This window comes from Lindgomyces ingoldianus, assembly GCF_010093535.1.
Source record: "Lindgomyces ingoldianus strain ATCC 200398 unplaced genomic scaffold BDR25scaffold_33, whole genome shotgun sequence".
Classification (NCBI taxonomy): domain Eukaryota; kingdom Fungi; phylum Ascomycota; class Dothideomycetes; order Pleosporales; family Lindgomycetaceae; genus Lindgomyces; species Lindgomyces ingoldianus.
In genome coordinates, this window is record NW_022985194.1 from 546559 (window position 1) to 566176 (window position 19618).

General features: G+C 47.7%; 6 protein-coding genes across 6 annotated transcripts; 4 read left to right on the plus strand and 2 right to left on the minus strand.

Moving 5' to 3' along the window:
- Nucleotides 1–936: 936 nt before the first annotated feature.
- Nucleotides 937–1265, minus strand: BDR25DRAFT_359504 (uncharacterized protein; the record flags this gene model as incomplete). The annotated part of the gene is made up of 2 exons (XM_033696097.1): nt 937–962; nt 995–1265. 2 exons carry the CDS (start codon nt 1263–1265, stop codon nt 937–939), a joined length of 297 nt encoding a protein of 98 aa, XP_033543455.1.
- Nucleotides 1266–3455: 2190 nt separating this feature from the next.
- BDR25DRAFT_293541 (uncharacterized protein) lies at nt 3456–7965 on the plus strand (the record flags this gene model as incomplete). Its single annotated transcript, XM_033688725.1, has 4 exons — nt 3456–5268; nt 5511–5963; nt 6020–7019; nt 7104–7965. The coding sequence occupies exons 1-4, from the start codon at nt 3522–3524 to the stop codon at nt 7963–7965; spliced, it is 4062 nt and encodes a 1353-aa protein (XP_033543456.1). The 5' UTR covers nt 3456–3521.
- Nucleotides 7966–8703: 738 nt separating this feature from the next.
- BDR25DRAFT_306090 (NAD(P)-binding protein) lies at nt 8704–9582 on the plus strand. The gene has a single exon (XM_033690554.1). The coding sequence runs from the start codon at nt 8734–8736 to the stop codon at nt 9469–9471; it is 738 nt and encodes a 245-aa protein (XP_033543457.1). The 5' UTR covers nt 8704–8733; the 3' UTR covers nt 9472–9582.
- A 1504-nt stretch (nt 9583–11086) lies between these two features.
- BDR25DRAFT_377201 (uncharacterized protein) lies at nt 11087–12589 on the plus strand (the record flags this gene model as incomplete). Its single annotated transcript, XM_033697486.1, has 2 exons — nt 11087–12094; nt 12167–12589. Exons 1-2 carry the CDS (start codon nt 11282–11284, stop codon nt 12587–12589), a joined length of 1236 nt encoding a protein of 411 aa, XP_033543458.1. The 5' UTR covers nt 11087–11281.
- Nucleotides 12590–13986: 1397 nt separating this feature from the next.
- On the minus strand, nt 13987–15862 carry BDR25DRAFT_293550 (MFS general substrate transporter). The gene is made up of 6 exons (XM_033688726.1): nt 15726–15862; nt 15399–15674; nt 15230–15346; nt 14856–15180; nt 14415–14776; nt 13987–14327 (listed from the first exon to the last, which is right to left on the minus strand). Exons 1-6 carry the CDS (start codon nt 15854–15856, stop codon nt 14105–14107), a joined length of 1434 nt encoding a protein of 477 aa, XP_033543459.1. The 5' UTR covers nt 15857–15862; the 3' UTR covers nt 13987–14104.
- Nucleotides 15863–16020: 158 nt separating this feature from the next.
- On the plus strand, nt 16021–19419 carry BDR25DRAFT_359509 (uncharacterized protein; the record flags this gene model as incomplete). Its single annotated transcript, XM_033696098.1, has 24 exons — nt 16021–16253; nt 16306–16412; nt 16455–16543; nt 16587–16732; nt 16766–16870; nt 16897–16994; nt 17052–17097; nt 17161–17331; nt 17401–17431; nt 17462–17619; nt 17670–17740; nt 17789–17798; nt 17852–17912; nt 17954–18005; nt 18062–18255; nt 18313–18366; nt 18393–18520; nt 18596–18619; nt 18648–18728; nt 18771–18820; nt 18884–18945; nt 19009–19159; nt 19223–19352; nt 19383–19419. The coding sequence occupies 24 exons, from the start codon at nt 16021–16023 to the stop codon at nt 19417–19419; spliced, it is 2289 nt and encodes a 762-aa protein (XP_033543460.1).
- Between the last annotated feature and the right edge of the window lie 199 nt (nt 19420–19618).

Below are 19618 nucleotides of genomic sequence, written 5' to 3' on the forward strand. Positions count from 1 at the left end.
GGATATCTAGATGTTTACGCACAGAGGTTCGCGCACAAGCATTATGTGACATAGATACGTGATCCTGCTTGTGCGCGATTGCTTGTATCTAGGCCGCGACGCTGCTGCTGCGTACGGACAGTAAATATATATATAAAAAAAACACTAAATTAGGCTTTTTAATTATTAGTTCTAACTAACTACTTCTTTGTTTAGATAGAAGCATCTATAGACTAGCTAGATCTTGTGTGTAAAGATGCTTTAAACTAACTAGACTAATAACACTTTTATATAAAGCTTATTTTCTTTTATTTTATTTTTTTTATATTATACACACTTATTTTTCTTATTATAAGAATCTGTTACTGCTAGCACTATATAAAAAGAGAAAAGAGCTAGAGGATTATACAGCAAAGCTTAAAAAGTAAAAAATAAAAAATAAAAAAGCTATTTACATAGCGCAACTAGCTTATTCTAACGCACTATATTACTAAGGGCAAGTCTTAATAAATAAGGTAGAGTAAAGGTAGAACATAATTAAATAGACCTACACAGATAAAAGAGAGGTAACATATATAAAAGGTAACTTTTTAGATAAAAAGAAAAGTTGCTAGTGTCTGTACACAGCAGCAGTGTTATAGTCTAGATACAAGTAATTACACACAAGTAGAATTACATATTTATGTTATATAATGCTTATGTGTAAACCTTTGTGTGTAAATATTTAAATATCCCTCTTTTCCTTTGTATAGAGAAAAGATAAGAGTAATAAAACTAGAAACATATTACTCTTACCTTACCTACCTTATATGCTGTGCACACTGTACACCACTCTTACTCTTACTACTTAAGTGCTTATACTATAAGCAGCTAGCTGTCGGAGCCCATTTAACAGCACCATCATTACTAATTGGTGCAACGCTAATTATGCCATCCCTAGCCTCCCTATCCTGCCCGCTAATTGTCTTTGGCGCATTCCATGCCTGTCCATCATCCACACTTGTCCTCATAATACCATCCTGATCGCTTGCGGAATTCTCAGCCGAGTAGAAAATCTGCAACGTCCTGTCCTTCGCATACCGGATAAACGGCTCCCAGAGGCTGTTGACGCCGCTAGGCACGCGCTCGTCTACGGTGACTAGATATTTGAAGTTAATTCCGCCATCGTCGGAATACGAGATTGAGATTCGGAAATAGGTGTAGGTGCCGTCAGCATTGCGGTCATGGTTGCGGTAGGCGTATAGAACGCGGCCGGAGTTGAGGACGAGGGGGAAGCCGTTATTCATATCATGGGCTGCGCGTGGACCGCGGAACTATGTCACTTGTTACTGCCTTCACGTTCAGGTGGAAAGGGTAAGGTGAGTGAGAATTAGGGTGGATTTCACCCAGAGCTTTCCATGAGTTTCCTCCGTCCGTAGCACTTGGTGCCATCGGGATGATAATGCTCCCGGGGACTCTGAAATAAAATCCCCGGCTCACTTAAATCGGTCTTTCTATTTCCTTTGTTGGGAATTAAGGGGATATTCCTTCTCAGTTGCATTCGCAAATTTCCGCATTCTATTATGGCTATCAACCTTTTCTCTCTATTTCCTTCATTCAGAGTTCAAATGGGATGTGTTCAGAACAACTCAATTCTCGACGTAGTTACCCACAATTAAATCCACACCTTCTACTCAATTAATCCCAACTCCGTCACCGCCAAAAAAAAATTCAACTCCAACTACCTCGGAGGCGGAAACACAACAGCCGTCCAAGCCATCGGCAATCCCAAATCCTCCCCGTTCTCGGCCAACCTCGCGATGCTATTAATGCTGGTACGTGAGAAGAATCTCCCTAATCGGATAACGAAGAAAATAGAGAGCAGACACTGATAGAAGAACGCAGGTTACAGGGGTTAAATCTGGACAATGACTGGATCAAATCGAAGCATCACAAGTGTCGTCTCCCTACCGAATGCGATAGCCCAGGAAGAGGGAAACTACTCGGTAAGATACTCGATTACGGTAAGTCACCCAGGCATGGCAGACGAGTAGGCAGGAATGAGTAAAATAGTACTTTGCACACTCAGATCATCAATGAATTCTCAAGGTGATAGAGAACTGCATGATCGAAGCGAGGCCGAAGAAGGACGGACGTAATGTTCCGGGCTAGTGAATTGTGAAGCATTTGGCAATGACGGACTCATTATTGTCGAGGTATTGCATACTGTATTGATTAGAAGACCTGCAGGTGGAGTAGTACGGCCAGAAACCGCTCACGCATTAAAAGTCACTGTCACGTGAAAACGCGCGCCTATCATGCCGTCTAATCCGATTTGTTATAAACGATGAATGTTTTTATGGAAGGAAATTTAATATTTTTCCACTTGTTCAGGTTGAATCCTTGATATATTGAAAAGACAAAGACTTACTGTAACCTTTCAGGCACGAGTTATGAGAGGACTCATGTACTGTGGTCCGAGGGTCCGAGGGTCCGAGGAGCTAGGTGATTTATAAAGTATTGATGGACGACAAGCCCAAGGTTAATTGGGCAGCGTAGAGCCCTTCGGCTTACATTTACTTTCACAAGAAATTCTCAAGCTGACTCATCACCAGCCTAACCTAGAGGCGTTCCCATGTTCAACTCATATCAGTTTCTTCCCACCGCTCTCCGGTCTCACGACGAGTCTACATACCGCCTCTTTGGCCCTTCTTGCAGAACTCCTTTTATATGCAATTTACGCCTCACCCGCTAGCGATAGCTGAGTGCATTCCTTGATGTTGAGAATTTCAATCACCCTTGTAAGGGGAGCTCGGCTCGTGCTCTCCGGTGCTCTCAGCCCCTAATTACGGATCCGTAAATCTTCAGAGATTGCATCTTGTCTCGTCTCCTAGCGATTAATATGCATATCAGAAAACGCCCCGTTACATGTCCGGACCGATAGGTGCTGGCTGGCTCTGATTGGACGTTGTCGCAATGCGCCCCCTGGATCCTCGAACGAGCCGCAACTTGCTGTTCAGCGCTTACCGCTCTGCTGGAAATTTTCTCGCGCGACAAAGCGAAATACCGGCCTTGTCCGCTCAATCACTAGAGCACATAAGATCAACACAACTACAGAATGGTCGCAGCCTTAAATCATTCAGTCTTTGAGCCGCAATCATGAATGGCGAAGGGCGAAGAAATGGAGGGGCCGATCACTACCCGTATGCACGTCTTGAGGTTGGTGCATATTCTCCGGCACTGCATATGGAACAAGATGGTCTCTCACCCTGCCGCGTATCTCGGTCGTCGACCCCGGTGTCTTCTGTCAGTGGCGTTTCGCCTCTGCCATCTCTAAGAAGCCACGATGTCCAGAGTAACACCAGCCGAATGGAAGACTCCAAAACGGCGCAGGAGAAAAATTCTAGTAGGAGTCTAAGTTCCATATACACCTATAATTTTGTCGCTTACCATCCGAAGATCGAGTATATCTATCCAGTGGACCTCCAAGTGCAGACTGGTTGCCCTACAACCTTCGATGGTATCTGCTTCTAATTCCCGTTGCTTTCTCGCTAGCTCTCACCATGGCTGTTTCGGCCCTCAGCTGGTATTCCCAGACAAATTACGGCCTTGGCAAGGACGACGATTCGTCCATACTACTGTTTGGGTGGAGATTTATGCCTACTCTCGTCGCCGTTCTATATTGCCAGCTGACGGTAATGCTTTTTGAAGACGTTAAACGGACAGAGCCGTTTTCCCGAATGGCGAGACCTGGTGGATCTAGCGCACTATCCAGCATACTGCAAGGGCCGAGGGCTTGGTGGCATGCTGTTGTTGATGGTTTCTCCCCTAAGAAAATTGGTGGCCGGAGAAGCTGGCTCCTCGTGTGTTCCTCACTCATTTACATTATTGGATTCCTTGCGATCTCTCCGCTGTCCTCATCTCTCCTTACCTCTGAGGATGTCAGGGTCAAAAAGGCGACTGCTTTCAACCGGATAGTACCAACAGGGAGCGATCCAATTTCATTAGAACCGGACAGGGACACCTACTTCCGCACGATTGGTAACGTCCTTCACAGCACACCAACTTCTGCGTGGATCAGTAATTCATATTTCATCATGCCCTTTTGGCCATCTGAGTTCAAACTCCTCCCTCTTGGCCCATCTCTCGCATCGACTAATAGAAATTGGACAGCACCTACTACCATTATGACCACCGACTTTCAGTGTGAGCCAATGAAGTTCTTGGATACCGGGATGAATTCGAGAAATAGAACACTTATCCTTGGATCTGAAAACAACACCTATGCCGAGATCGATACGACTGATTCGCTTTGGTTTAGCATGGAGTCCTCTAGCGGCTGTAAATATAGCTTGGAATTGGATGTTTCCCAGAGTATGGTCCGATACGGAGGAGTCATATGGTCCAATCTGTCGACCCTTGTTGCCAATTTCATAGACGGAACGGACCAGAATAAATACCTGCAGACCAACATTTCAGCTGATTGCCTGGATAGAGAGCTTCTTTTGGTTACCACACCCTGGCTTAATGATAAAAGCAGAACTCTCGAATCTGCCTTTCCGCCTAACTTCACAGTCCATGGCGAACTCTGCTCCTCATACTACTATGCCGCACAACTACCGACTACTGCGGAGATTTTAACGCCTTCCTCCTCGAAAATAGTATTCAATCAAGAACAATACCTGAAGGTGAGGAAACCACTATCTGACGACCTCCTGGATGTGAAGAAGCTTCATGCGCTAGCAATGGACGATGACTGGGCGCAATACCTGACGGCACCAGACTCATCCCTGCGACCAGGACAATTTAATGGAGTCTCCTCCGTCCTCGGATTGTTGCACGACTTTGACGTGTGGGGTATGGTGCAGGCGAGAGATCTACCTAGTGAAGCAAGGAGCTTTAAACAGCGATTCATGGGAGAACTCCTCTATTCCTCCTTGCTACAGAGATCAATCGCGGAATCGCAAGTTCAAACCGCCCAAGGCCAATCGACCTTCATAGAGCGGCGGGTGGTCGTGATACTGGGGGTGGGCATTCTAATGGCCGCCTTCTTCTTCGTCTCGTTCTGTCTACTTGTTCTAGCCTTTTGGCTCTCAAGACTGCATCAGAGACCTCTCAATTTAGTCGTTGATCCGGCTACACCACTTGGAGTAGCGTCTCTTGTCGCTAGTCACCGCGATACGCTTACCTCCTTACATGCGCTGGATCAGGCCTCGAAGAAAGACCTACAGATGGCACTACACGACCGGAAGTATGCCACGTTCCCTAATGTGCTCACTGAATCAGGATACTGCGACGAAAATCTTGCCGGTAAGTCACCTTTTTATTCTAAAGTAAACTGTTTGGGATCCCTTACAAACAGTTGATATACTGAACCTCGCTGGACTGCTGGGGCCGCTTGTCGGGTCTTACTCATAGGTGAATCCAAGGGTGCTCGCTCCTAAAGGGGGAGATGCAATTGCACTCCAGGCCCGATTCTTTGCGGAAGTGCCTAATACACCCTGCTCGGGTCCGATCACAAATTGGAGCTCTATTCGGCTAACAATTCTTAGCCAGCGACAATTTCAAGTCAGCGACAAAGATAAGTTGGATACCACGAGTGCTCCATCTTCGAACCCTTTTGGTGCTTGTCTTCTACCTTATTAGCCTTACCGTTGGATTAGCCATCTTGAAACATTATGCGGACCTATCAAAGCTTTATCAAACTGCATTCGTGTACCAGGCTAGCTTCAGCGTCTTCAACAAGCGGTTATCGACCAGCGCGCCGTATTCCATTGTCCCAACGATATTTGCTGTGGCTATTGGACTTTGGTGGGACTCGTTAGATAAGACCTTCCGCACCCTACAACCATATATATCGTTATCGAAAAGATCACGGAGCATTGCTGAAGGCGCAGGGTTGTCGTACCAGTCTTCTTACTGGACCTGGGCTGCTGTTAAGGCTGCAAAAAATAAGCATTGGTTACTATTGATTCTCACAATCGGTAGTACGCTAAGCCAAGTGTGTAAGTGGTGATCTTGCCCCTAGAACAATTTTGAAAACGCTAATTTCTTTTGCTAGTTATTATCTCCATGTCCGCCCTATTCGAAAGAGAACCTGAAAACACGCTCATTCCTGGGGCTGCGTTCCGGACTATTGAGTTGCGGCAGGTCCCTCAGATCGATAACGTGCTTTTGGTTCCAGGATATCCAAAAGCCTTCGCCGCCCAGGTAATGTCCAAGGCCTATTCGGATCTAGCCACAAATTGGATCTACACTGCCACAATCCAACTGACCCTAGATGGGCCAGAACCAGCATGGAGTCGCCAAGGGTGGAGTTTTGTTCCGGTCGATATTTCTGCTTTGTCGAATATGACAACCAAGTCGCTTCAGCAGACTGTACACGGCCAGGATAATCCGAATGAGGCACTCATCTCCACGGCTAACGTCTCCCTTACCACTACTGCCATTCGAGGGCGCGTGGAGTGTAGTTGGGTACCAGATATTAGCAACAGCTCTTCCTGGCTGATGACCCAAGATCTTACTAACAAAACGATCTGGAAAGTGAGCTCAAATCCCACCAACCTTAAAACAGGATACGAACTTCCACGAGTGCTATTCCCTAATTCACCTTGGAATAGTTCCGCGCTTTCCCACCCAGTCGTGGCATCTTGTTGCACAAACCGAAGCAGCGACGAAATGCAGGACAGTGCTATTGGGTACTGGTCACCTAACCAAGGCGGAAGATTTCCATTCCCGTCTGAGACCTGGCCGATCAACTTTACATCAAAGTGGATTCTCGGTCCAGCACGGACGGATTATTACCAACTTTACGATAATGAGACCGGTCGCCCCGCCCATTTACTGTTCACAAAAGTTCCCGAGATTCAAGCCCTCAACTGTATTCCGATAATTGAAACCGCAGAGGCCGATATCGCAGTTGAGCAGAGTACCGGACATGTTTACGGTTATAAGATATTAGGAAACCCAGTTCCTGCTGAGCCAGCTTGGAGCGATCCTTTTACAATTAGGGCTAGCTCGTCCTTGAACGATACGTCGTTTCGCCATAATGTTACCACGAGGTGCGTCTTCTTGCTGAAATCTCCTAACACAGGGGAGTTACTCAGGGAGGGCGATTCATGAATCTGTCCTGACACTTGTTCTAGTTACGGCATTTTATTCGTCAACACTCTCCTCGGTGCTGCTCAAATCACTCAACTCTCCGGCTCAGGTCAGACGTCCAAGTTTCCATTTGAAGACGAATACGTACAACTTGAGGACAAAGCCTTCAACGTCCGAGATGAGACTAAGGGTCTTAATCTCGACTTTATGAGCTACGCGATGTACACCATGGCAAGCAAGGACCCAAAGGCCCTCCTCGACTATGACACACTACTCAATTTAACCCAGATGACGTTCTCTACGTACTTTCAACACTACGTTAGCAGCAACTACTCCCTAGACGATGGAGGGTGGGTTTATCAGAAGATTGGGGAGCAGCCCAAAGATCTCCAGCCTCCACGACTGAATAATGGAAGCACGGGCTCTCCCAGCGTCTATCCTTCTCTGAACACGAATCGGACGGCTGCTGTAGTCGTTTCAAAGCGCATCGAAGTTCTACGAATGAATGCAGTCGCGACGTGGTTATCTATCGGAATCTTAATTTGGCTAACCTTGACAACTATCCTGATTGCTGCGCTTCAGCGAACGTACTTCAGCTCACTGATCCGCAACATAGAATCACTGGGAGACGTCTTGGTACTGATTGCAGGCAGCGAAAACCTATTGAGATTAGTACGAGATAATGATTTCGAGCAATTAAGGAAGAATCAGGATGTGCTGACTCGACTTGGTTGGTTCCAGGGTGTTGATGGTAAAAAGAGATGGGGCTTGGAGGTTGTGGGTGGCGACCGCCCGGTTACTTGGATTAATTGGTATGAGGATGAGCAGAACGTGCTTAGAACGGGCACGGCGAAGTCGAGTAGGTTTGAGAGCCTAAGGAGTCGGACGAAGACTTTTGGCCTTTAAGAGGTCTGGCAAGATAGGCCTCTTTTTACCATCTTCGTAAGCTCATATTCGGGTCTCGGTGCCGGATTTACTAGATCGCGCTCCATTTAACGTGTTCCACCACTCATCCGCCCGCGCCAAAAACCACCGAAAATAACGAAAATTGAACCTTCAGATCTCAACAACGGCTGAGCAAAACGTCCTAGAGGTCTAGAAGTAGCTTCTTATATGTCTTTTAAAACTTGTATTAGCACTACAGACTCTAAATATTAACTATTGCTAAGTTATTTAGTTCCCCCAATTTTAGGGGCTAATACAGGAGTAAAATCTTGTATCTTAGGAGTTTCTCGATATGACTTTTCATTTTGTCTATAATATACTCTAGGAGAATAGAAAAGACGACATTAAAAATTAAGAAGTAATCTTTTAAGCCGTTATTGAGATCTGAATGTTCAATTTTCGTTTATTTCGGTGGATTTTGGCGTGGCAGGTGACTGGTGTGGCCAGATGAGTGATGAGCCCAACCGCCGCTGCGGCGTCCAAATGGGCATTTGGGTTCCTTGCATGCCAAGCATCCTGGCCGCATTTAGCGGAGTTATCGCTTCATATCGTATGTTCAACAGCGGATTTGAGATCCTGATCATGTCCGGCTTATTCATACAGTAGGTATGTGGGATTTAGCCTATACGAGATGATCTCGCAGGAAGCACAGGTACATTAGGGAAACACGAGGAGGGATCGAAGCTCGTCGTAATTCTACACGAATCTATCGACTCGCCCTTCTCCGGAATGGCTTCTAAAACAATTGTCCTCATCACCGGCGCCAATCGAGGTATTGGGTATACACTCGCCCAAACCCTTGCACGAGACTATGGATTCCACATTCTGCTTGGATCACGTAGTACCGCATCAGGAAGCACAGCTGTTGCAACGCTTCAAAACGAAGGTCTATCTGTTGAATCGCTTGCCATTGATCTCGAATTCAACGAATCCATAGAACGTGCAGCGAAAGAAGTAGAACGAAAGTACGGTAGACTCGACGTTCTCGTCAACAACGCCGCGATAGGAATCGATGACACCTTTACCGGCGACGTCAACGATATTCGCCGTCTCTACCAAGAAACCTTTAACACGAACCTCTTCGGCACGGCCACCGTGACTGGGGCTTTCATCCCGCTCCTTGAGAAATCCTACCTTCCAAGAATCGTGTTCTTGACGTCTAGCCTGGGCTCGTTAGCCGAACGCGCGAATTCGGAAAGTGCCTATCATGAAGTAGGCTGGGAGTCGTATCGGTGCAGTAAAGCGGCGCTTAATATGCTGTGTTTGAATTATTGGAAGAAGTATGAATGCAAACCAAAGTGGAAGATTAATGCGGCGTGTCCGGGGTTTGTAGTTACGAAGTTGAACAAAGGAGGCGGCGTTATTTCGACGGAGGAGGCGATGCCGAATTTGGTGAGGTTGTGTACGCTTGGGATGGATGGGGAGTCGGGGACCTTTACGAATGCTAATGGGGTTGTGAGGTGGTAAGATGGGGATTGGTAATCATTAGAATGTAACGTTCTTTGAGAGTTTACACATACGAAGGAGGATGAGGTACTAGATAGGTCAAACTAAGCAAAGAGCACCCACCGTATAGTGCGGGGCCTCTTTGGTGGTGCCTGGACTCAAACGCAAATAAGAGATTTTCCATGAGAATTAGCGTGTCTAGATACTGGGGCATAGGGTCATGGGTAGTTGTCCCCATTATTTTGCACATGTAGCTCCCTGACCTTCCTCGATCACTTTGGTTCCTGCGGCACCACGGCACCTGCCTGGCAAGCATGAACACAGCGGACTTTACATGGCACCCCAGCACTCCTCTTATTTTCACCACTCCCGTACGAATCTAGATATTTACACAAAGATGAATGAGTTCAAATGTCCAAGCTAGAGGGTAGCCCTTCAGCTCTCAACGCCAGATCATAAATTGCCATCGAAATCCAATACTCTCCCAAAGACTCCCTTAACCTCTATTTCTCCACAAATGCCGCCCAATACCCTCACCCCCTTCCCCTACAGAATTACGCAAATATCTTTCCCTCGGCCCCAGCTCCACCAACCACCTCACCAACATGTCCCGCCACCTCGACCTCGGCGCCAACATAATTTCACTATACCTGAATATCTTGCCCCTCACCTCCACCAAAAGTCCTCAGCTAGAGTCACCCTAACCAGCCTCGTCACACTACTCTATCACGCAGCTGGACACTCTGACATACAGCTCGCCAAATTGCTCCTAAACCAAGGCGCAGAAGTGGATAGGAGAAATTAAACGAAGAAAGCGCATCCGCGGGCTAATTTCGAAAGGCTGAAATGGTCGGTTTATGAGACATTGAGTGTGTTGGATGGAATGAGGGAGAGTGTGCGTGAGGAGATTAGAGGACTTAAGCCCTGCGGGTGAATTTTTTGGGATCGAAAGGAAGGTAGAGGGGAATAAGAGGAAGGAGGTAGAAAGGAGGTTTGAGCCGTGGAAAGCTCCGGATGAGGGATAGAGAGATCATTCAGGTATGGACGAGTTAAAGAGAAGTCACCGACCGGAGAACAAGGGGAGAACGAGGGGAGAGAGTAGAAATATGGCTAGGGGAGTGGAAGAGGTTAAGGTTCGGCAGCAGAGATATAATCTTCGAGAGAGAAAGTGAACGGATCGCCGAAATAATCCCTGAAGAATAGGAAGGGCAAGAAATATTTCCGTGTGTAGAAGCTGCAAAGGATTGTTATTTCATCCAATCTCGTTATTTAGTGCCTTCTCCCACCTCTATCTAAGCCCTTCACGTCAGACCTTCAATTCACGATTCCCTAACACCCCCACCTCCCTTATTGCCCTCCACCAACCGGCCTGCTAATAACCCCCCCCTCCCCCGTAACATCCACCTTCACATCCCGGACCTTCGCACCCACGACCTTCTTCCGATGGCCCCGATGCTTCACACCGACATCCCCACTCTTAACTTCTCCAGTGGGTTGGACAGCATGATGTCTATGCGGCTGCTTCTTCCCATGCGTATACCACACCCAGTCAGAATCCCAATCGTCCTCATCATCGCATTCACAGTCTTCATCTTCGTCGGGATCGCATTCTTCCCATGGCGAGTCGGGTTCGTCTGTTGGTTTGGGATGGGGAGGGAGGGAGATTGTGGGTGACGGGAGGGTCCTTAGGGTTGTGGGATTTGGGTGTGTGGTGGTAGGCTTACTTGAAGGAGGCGGAGGAGGGGTTGGCTTAGAAGAAGGAGGCGAGATTGAAGTAGGCTTGTTTGAAGGTGATGGAGGTGTAGGTAGCTGAGTTGAGTTGAAAGAAGGGATGGAGAATGTTGGGATTGGCCGACTTGTAGGCCTGAAAGAAGGGATTGAGAAAGTTGGTACTTGTCGCGTCGTGGGCTTGAATGACGGTATCGAGAAGTTCAGCGAAGGGATTGGTGGAGCAGCAAAACTTGCCGACCTGGAAGTGGGAATTGAGAAAGATGAAATGGGTGGGCTTGTAGGGCTGAACGACGGGATAGAAAAGTTCCGCGAAGGAGCAGTGAAACTTGTTGACCGGAATGTAGGGATTGAGAATGTCGGGGTCGGTCGACTTGTGAGCCCGAATGATGGAACAGAGAAGTTCAGCGAAGGGATTGGAGGAATATCTAAACTTGTCGCCTTAAACGTAGGGATTGAGAAGGTCGGAACTGGTCGAAGTGTAGGCTTAAAAGATGGAATGGAAAGGTTGAGGGAAGGAATGGGCAGTAGTGGCGGGGTTGGCTTGACCGAAGGGATAGAACCCGTAGACAATAGGACAGACGGACGAATCGACGACACAGAAGCTGGAAGTGATAAGTTCACTGTAGGAAACGGGGCAGACACCGACGGTAGAGCTAGCAAGGTCGAAGATCCAGCCGATGGAAACCTAGTTGGAATAGACAGGACAATTGGCCGTGACACGTTCGAGGGCAGGATAGGTAACGGGATCGAAGGCAGTACCGCCGTAGAAAGAGGAAGTGAAGGTCGTAAGGAAGGGACCGAGACGTTTAGGGTAGGGAAAGGCACTGATACTGACGGCAGCCGTACCGACGTCGAGAGCCCAGCTGAGGGCGATAGAGATGGCGTTGCGATAGACGTCGATACATTTACCATTGTAACGGGGACTGAAACTGGCAATGAGGGGACTGAAATAAGCCTTGTGATACTAGCTGATTGAGCCATTGAGGGAAGTGCAACGGATCGGGAGGCTAAAGTAATTGATACGTTTAGCGACGGAACCAGAATTGACGCAGACGTAGAAAGCCCGGGAAATGCTGAAGACGGATCCATGATGGTAATGGTGACGGTAGGTTCAGGGATTATGGATGGCTTTGACAATGAAGATACGGATGGAAGCGAAACGGGGACAGAAAGTCCAAGAGACGGTGAACGGAAAGACACGGCAGGAATGCCCAGGGTTTGGCCTCCTGGTCCTATCGGAAATCTGGCAGAGAAGGACAGTGCCGCCAATGGGTTGGGTGGGAGACCACCAGAAGGCTGGGGAATGCCAGAGGGGAGTGCACACGTTGTATCCGCCCCCTCCGTAATGCTAAAGAGACCGAGAGCAAAGATAGACGCCGCGAGAAGCATGGTGGATTCACCAGACTGAACTTAGCAGTCACGATAAGTGCGAGATTTGTCCTTGACTCTAACTAAGTAAAAAAACCTACATCGCCGGCTCATCGTCGCTTTATAGACGCACGCCAGCCTCTGATACCAGCAAGAATGAAAAAGACGTAAATTAAGGTGGTTGAGGGGTAAAGACTCCCAGCTTCCAGGAAACCAGGATTTGCAATGGATCGGACGCATGAGGCTTGCGTGTAGAAACGGCAGAATGGGTAACGTGAATAGCATGCGATTTTCTTGAAATGCCATTGGCGCCATAGCGGAGACTTAATGTAAGAACCCTTTATGAGGCTGCAAGTTATATAATGGTTTCAGCAGAATAAAACTGATATCGGCATGATTCCTGAAGTCCATGGCAGCCTAGATGTGGAGATCAGCGTAGGTATCAAGATGTGAAATAAGACGAATAGATAAATAATTACACTTGCATAGTACCCTGGAGCTGTCGCTTTCTCTTCCTCATCACAATGTTACCCTTCGTGGCTGGAAATGCATTCAACATCGCACGATGTCAGTGTGAACATCTCAATAGAAACTGCATCAAGACGACAAGCCTCGAAGCTGACGTTAGAGGCCAAGCAAATAACTCCAACGTGCTCCCCTCGCTAAAGAATAAATCTCCGACGATCATTGCTTGATGAGGCTTATCCATTCGCCCTGTATGATTAGCCGGACAAAAAGTATGCAGGGCCAAGGCCATGTAAACACATCGTAGATTAAGGTACCTATGTAGATACTTGTCGATAATCAAGGCTCTGGAAACATCAACCAGAGTAACAGAAGAATTGCCGGTCCCCAGGTTCTGGTACGGAGTTGTTGGTCCATCAGTTGGAAGGGGCGTTTGGTAAAACTCCGGCGTTACCAGCCCGAAATGTAGACAGTGCCTGAGATGAGAGCCAAACCGTAGTGCGAAGGCATGGAAATGTATCTGGATATTGGAGTGGTAATATTATGATCTAGGGAGAAGAGCGTTGCCTAAATCGTGTAACGATTTGAGCTAAAACTTACGCAATTTCGAGGGAAGTATTTTGAATGTCGAATTCATATAAGAATCGTGGGAATATGAAGCGTAGTAAGTAAGCTAAGGTACGCCATATGACACCCTGTGGCACCGGGCGATTTCTGGCCGACTCGCACATGGAACAGTGCGGTAAATTTGTGCGAGTAGTTAGTCTTGGTAGCCTTGAAAACAGAAGAGCCTCTCGGTGAATCAGAAAACGTATCGCCACATATGCGTAGTACTGTGGTAGAACCACATCAACACGAATAAGCCACTATAGTACTCAGCACATTCCACACTACTGAAAGCCCAAAATGTTACTAGCATTCGTAGAACGCTGATTTGAATTTGTCACAATCTCGTCGGTTGAGCGACGCAGGATGAATTAAACATGCGTGTCTGTATGATACCCTGCATGGATATGTGTATGTACTTACATCCATTACCGCTTCGGTCTCCAAAGAGCAAAACGGAACGTATACGGAATCAGAATCGCGTTTAGGTGATGTAGCGATACTCCGGGTGCCTGTAACCCAAGTCTCTGATTTGGTCTTCGGTTAATCCGTTGAGGCGGTGATCTCTCTTGCCCTTATCTCGCTGGCTGTTCTCCCAGGTACAGTACGCGATTCCAAGGCAAGCTAATACCAACACACCCATTTGGCCGCCGAGATTGATGCTATGGCCGGTGTGATATTTGGGCGCATCTTTAGACACGTAGGTCCTACAACCATGTTAGCGCATGTCGCAGAAGTAGCCCGCGCAGACATTCGTTCCGCCGGTAGAGTGAGAGAGAGAGTAGACAACATACCACGTCGCCACAATACCTCCAGCGGTTCCGAGTGTGACGATATACGCACTTGAAACGGCTCGAACGGCAGGCCCTGCAGCGTTGTTCATACCCCAGGACAGAAATCCAGGGCCACCAGGAAAAGCTCCAAGAGTAATGAAGAATATGCCCATGTATCGAATGTTCGGATCTGTGGCCCAGCGCATAATGGCAAATCCCGTGATGGCTAGGAGAGTAAATCCTGCGAGATAGATTCCACGTCTTTTCGTCTTATCAGAGACAAATGCTATGAAGATGGCAACGAGACAGGCGCAAACGTAAGGAGGTACTGAATACAGTTGGGCCTTGGTAGCTGTCCAGCCGAGATCATTGAGGATTGTTGGCTGTCAAGGAATTAGTAAGATGATGACATTTCGTCCGCATACTGTTCGGAACCCGGTGTGGGCAAAAAGAGAGTCCTACCATGAAGAGCGAAATTCCTTGAACGGTGATATTGATGAGGAAGAACCCAAGCGCGCAAATGTAGTTGTTTATGTTGAAGAACGCTCTCTTTATGTGGTGGAATTCGATCTTTTCGTTTTCCTCGGCGCCACCCTTCACCATCAACCGTGCATGAGCAATCTTCCGTTGTCGTTCAGTTAAGAACCATGTCTTGCCTGGGGTAGTGGGCATGAGGATTGGAGCAGCCAGGCCAGCGATGATGGTGATAAGGCCTTCGAAAAAGAATATGTTACGCCAGGTGTGGATGGGTGTGTGCTCGGTGCCCCATTTGGGAATGCGCGCGAGCCTAGACATCGTTAGAGCTAGAGGGGTGATCAATAAGAAGTATTACTTACACAGTAGCAAGAAGGCCTCCAAATGCGCCAGCTAGAGATGCCGCAGAGACGTAGATACCCACTCGAAGGTAGAGCTCTTCACGCTTGTAAAAGCAAGTGATAAAGAACGCGATACCACTACGGAGATTGGTTAGATCGATGAAAGGTGGAATGGGGCAGAATGACCAACGGCATCACACCGCCTTCGAAGATTCCCAAGAAGGCCCGAGCTACCAATAGCTGATGGAAGTCCCTGACAAATGCTGTGCACATCGACACAAGACCAAAGCCAACGACCAGGAGTGGAATGTAGAAGCGTGGGCCAACAACTTTCAGCACAATGTTGCTAGGTACTTCGACGAACATGTATATGATGTAAAAGATGGACGTGACCCAGTTGAATCGGACACCGACGAGATGCAGGTCCTTTGCCATTCCTTGAATGCGGGCATTGCCAACGTTGGCCCTAGAAATTGTGTTAGAATATATTCGGTGAAAGGGAAAAGATCAAGCCTACCGGTCAAGAAAGCAAAGCAAGTAGAGGAATGTAGTGAGCGGGATGATGTAGGAGTCCAACTTTCGCCGAACCGCCCGTTCTTCCTCCTCCGTCCATGTAAACTCCTCTGAGGATTCGCTGCCGAAGCCCATCGTTTCACCCAAGTTTTCTTCAACTTGAAACCATTCCAGTTAATTTCAAGACTTAATAGAGAGTGGACTACTTACACTGGGCCTTTTCATTCTTCTCCAGTTCCTTCGCCGATAGAGGATCCATGATTGATGCGGGGGATCAAAATAAGAGATAGTGTAAAATAATGTTACGAGATGTCCTGGATCTGGCCAAAAATCTTCGACAATTTCTTACCCCACGCTTGTGTGTTGGCGAACCTGGAGGGGGAAAATCTGGGGGCGTCTCCACATATAAGAACAAAATGGCCCCTCGTTACGAACTGCCTAACCAAGCCACTTCAACTCTCACAAGTGGCAATCGGTATTTGTACGAGGGTCGTGGAAACGAGGACCGGCAGTTGCACAAGAACCACCGAGAGTCTGGAGTCGGGCCATCTCTGCTTTTAAGTAGTCCGCTCCACCGCACAAAGTTGGCCTTTGATTGAACATGGGGTTTCGCCCGTGCCAATAAAATTTAACGAACCCAGACAGAATGTTTTGCAGACAGAAGGGGTCGGGCAAACGGTGTTGGCGTTTGGTTGGACGAATGCGGGGTTGGCTCTTGGCTGACATGCACCAGGCGCGGAGGACCTGCTTTTCTGGCAACGCCAGAACTTGGCGGAGCGGGACAAGACAAAAGGGCATCATCGTTGTGGAGCTTCGCCTTCGGTAGATAAATCGATGTTCTATGCGGCGGTGTGTCGATGATAAGGAAATGCTTGATCTCTCTTCAAAACTGCTTACGGTGGCCGTCAGAATCTCCTTTGCCACTGGGCGTTCCGGAATGATGGAGGGCGTAAAACAATATCAGACTTTTATCCATCCGTATTTAAGCAATCAATATGCACCGCACGGACGGTAAGCAGTGGAGGCCCCAGGACATGGAGGAAGCAGCGCGTGGGAGTTCGCGTATCTGCGCGCCACTCTTGAGGGTGCAGCTGCCACCGTTTCGCGGAGGGTGGATAGCATTCACCAACATTCACACGCCTCGAGACAGTGCACACGCGCGAGATTTAGTGAAGGCTTTGGGTTATGGGTACTTCGGCCGCGTCGGATACTGACCTGACCTTGGCATTACTGAGTCACGATGCGGCTTGGATCCGAGGCTCTGCTACGACACGTTGACGGCAAGCATGGTCCTCCCTTGGGGCCGCATTCTGCGTCGAGGAAATTTTAGCAGGCTATCAGGTATGTGATGATAGTGGTGCGAGTATCAGCAAAATGTGAGGTTAGAATAGCCTTTGGGTAGTCTACGTTAGGAACCGGATGAGGGAAGAGCGATCCAGCTATCCTCGATTCGACCTTCAACCTTCTGCCCACCTCGGCCTATCTTTCGCACACTCGGAACTGAAAGATTTTTGGAATGCTCCTAACGTGCTTCTTTCTTTTATCTCGATCAACTGCCGTACCCGATTTGCTTCCGACGAAAAGCTGTCTCGCATATGGTTGTTCCCCTTGTGAGACATGTGGATTCGTGGAGACACTGGGAGGATCAAATTGTGGGGAGGCTAGGGATGGTGGGGAAGTCAACTGAAGTCGAATGACGGTCTGAAAAGCGTGTCGCGGCGCTCGGTCCGATGAATTGAGTTCCCGCCAACCAACACTCCCCTCTTCAGTTGTTTTCGAAGACTTCTGCCCTACTTTTCCAGAGCAGCCAACGCTGTTGACTACCAAAGGCCTCTTCCAGAGCACCCCACAGTAGAATTTATTCTCCATTTCCACCATACCAATGTTCCTGGGAAACCGTGCTCTGTAATGGGTTGCTTCCAGTCCTGAAACCTGAGGATGCATTCAGGACTAAATCGCGCCGACTTTGGGCCTTAAACATCCTGATAATCGAGGGTGCCCCACTTCGAAGTCTCCAACGTGCGTGGCATTTCTGCAGGGCTTGGGTGGGATGATGTCGCGTGCAAGGCTGGAATTTGTGGCGTAGGCTAGATCCCTTCAGGAATCGTTACCTGGAACGTCAATCGACAGCTTGACATTCCTCCGTTCTTCAAATGAAATCACATTTCCGAATACAGCTCTCCTTTTAGCGGTCTGCGTTTCTATATGAATCGAATGGGCAACCGGACGCAGACGAAGATTCGTAATGGGGCACAATCGTCAGCCTTGTCTCCAATGTGCCTTGGTACCCTAACGTATAGAGAGACCCTCCCTTACCGAGGTGTACGATCCTATCTCAAGCGTTGAGGGAAATATTCAAGCCTGAATCTACTGCGAGAGCTCTTCAAGATGCGCTAATCGGAGGTCTACTCAGTCTTCGATCGCTCCGCTGGTGTTCCCTTTGCCATCCGTTTCCCATCACCTTGAAATGTATGGATGCTGCTGGGGAAATTGTCGTTGGGAAATTCGATCCACCAAACGATGCGCCATGCATCGTAAAAATACTTCCAGCGCTTTCAAGGGATGCAGGCTGAGATTATCTTGAAGAGAAGCGGGAGGGTTTACATCTCACGAAAGCGATGAGGAAGAGAGAAAACAGTGCCGAAGTATAAACTGTCGTCACGATCTCAAGAGCATCCAGGGGCTTATATTTCCAATAGGAGGTACCCGGCCAAAGTCATTTACAGGCGTTAACTCGATTTTGGAGTGGTGCTGGTGGACCGAGATCTACCGAGACAATAATTGCATCTGCATTCCCAGGTCTAAGATATCCGCAATCCCTTTTTAAATAATTGCCAGTATAGTTAACACCATACCGACTTTACCGGGAGATAGCGCTTTCCTCGCTTCAAGCTACGTGTAGAGGCCGCCGATCAAGGTGAGGGAGCGATGATCTCTATCGACGAATTTTCTCTTGGACAGGCTATCCCCGAATTCAAGACGCCACGTCTATCACGAAAAACCTAGGGTTTCCCTATTAAGGGTTGGTAGATACCGCGTCGGATAAGAGGATACCTCAATCAGAACGGTCCAATTGGGAATGGCGGATCTTATCAACAAGTCGGCTGCATTAAAATTGTTGTCGCTGCTAGTATAGATGATACACATGGTTTGCCGGCGCAGAGAGCAAAATCTTTGTGTATAGGAAGCCACGCACAAAGCCAATTTTAGGTAGTCACGATCTTGTTTCGACCGGAACAAAATTTCTCATATCCTTTAAAACCATGAAGTGGGCAAGTTCTCGGTAGACTTATCAGGAATCCAAACTTTCGAAGCGTCGTCTCTTATTTACGGATACTCAGGTCGTGCTTGTTTGCAAATCATTAACTTACGAAATTCTGCCTTGGTTGCCCGATACGACTCCAGAGCCCTCTACGAACCATGAGCGCGATCCGGATGGTTAGCTTTCACTCCTCTACATAGAAGGCGCTTACATCTAGCAATCTCTGACTTATGAATAAGATACCCCGCATGCCTTCAGGGGGATTCTGAATCACTTCCATAGCGTTTTGGACCTACTAGGGAATCGTTCAGTGTGTCCAACCGTTAGTTACGGAGCCTTTTGGAGGTTGTATAGTACAGTTACGGAAGAGTCGGCTGTTACTAACTAACTGTACGGGAGAGATGACGTCGGTGTACGGTTCGGATACAGTAACTGAAGTATTATGAAGTAATTGCGCTAAAGCTAAAGACTATACCTAATTAGGAAGTTATAATACCCCTTATAAGATCTACAGTTGTTAATCTTACTAGTAACAGCAATGTTATGTAACTAATTCCTCTATTATTAACGCTAATAGTTAATTCCTCCTTATTATAATAGTCTTCTTAGCCTATAAGAAGCACTGCTCGCACTCA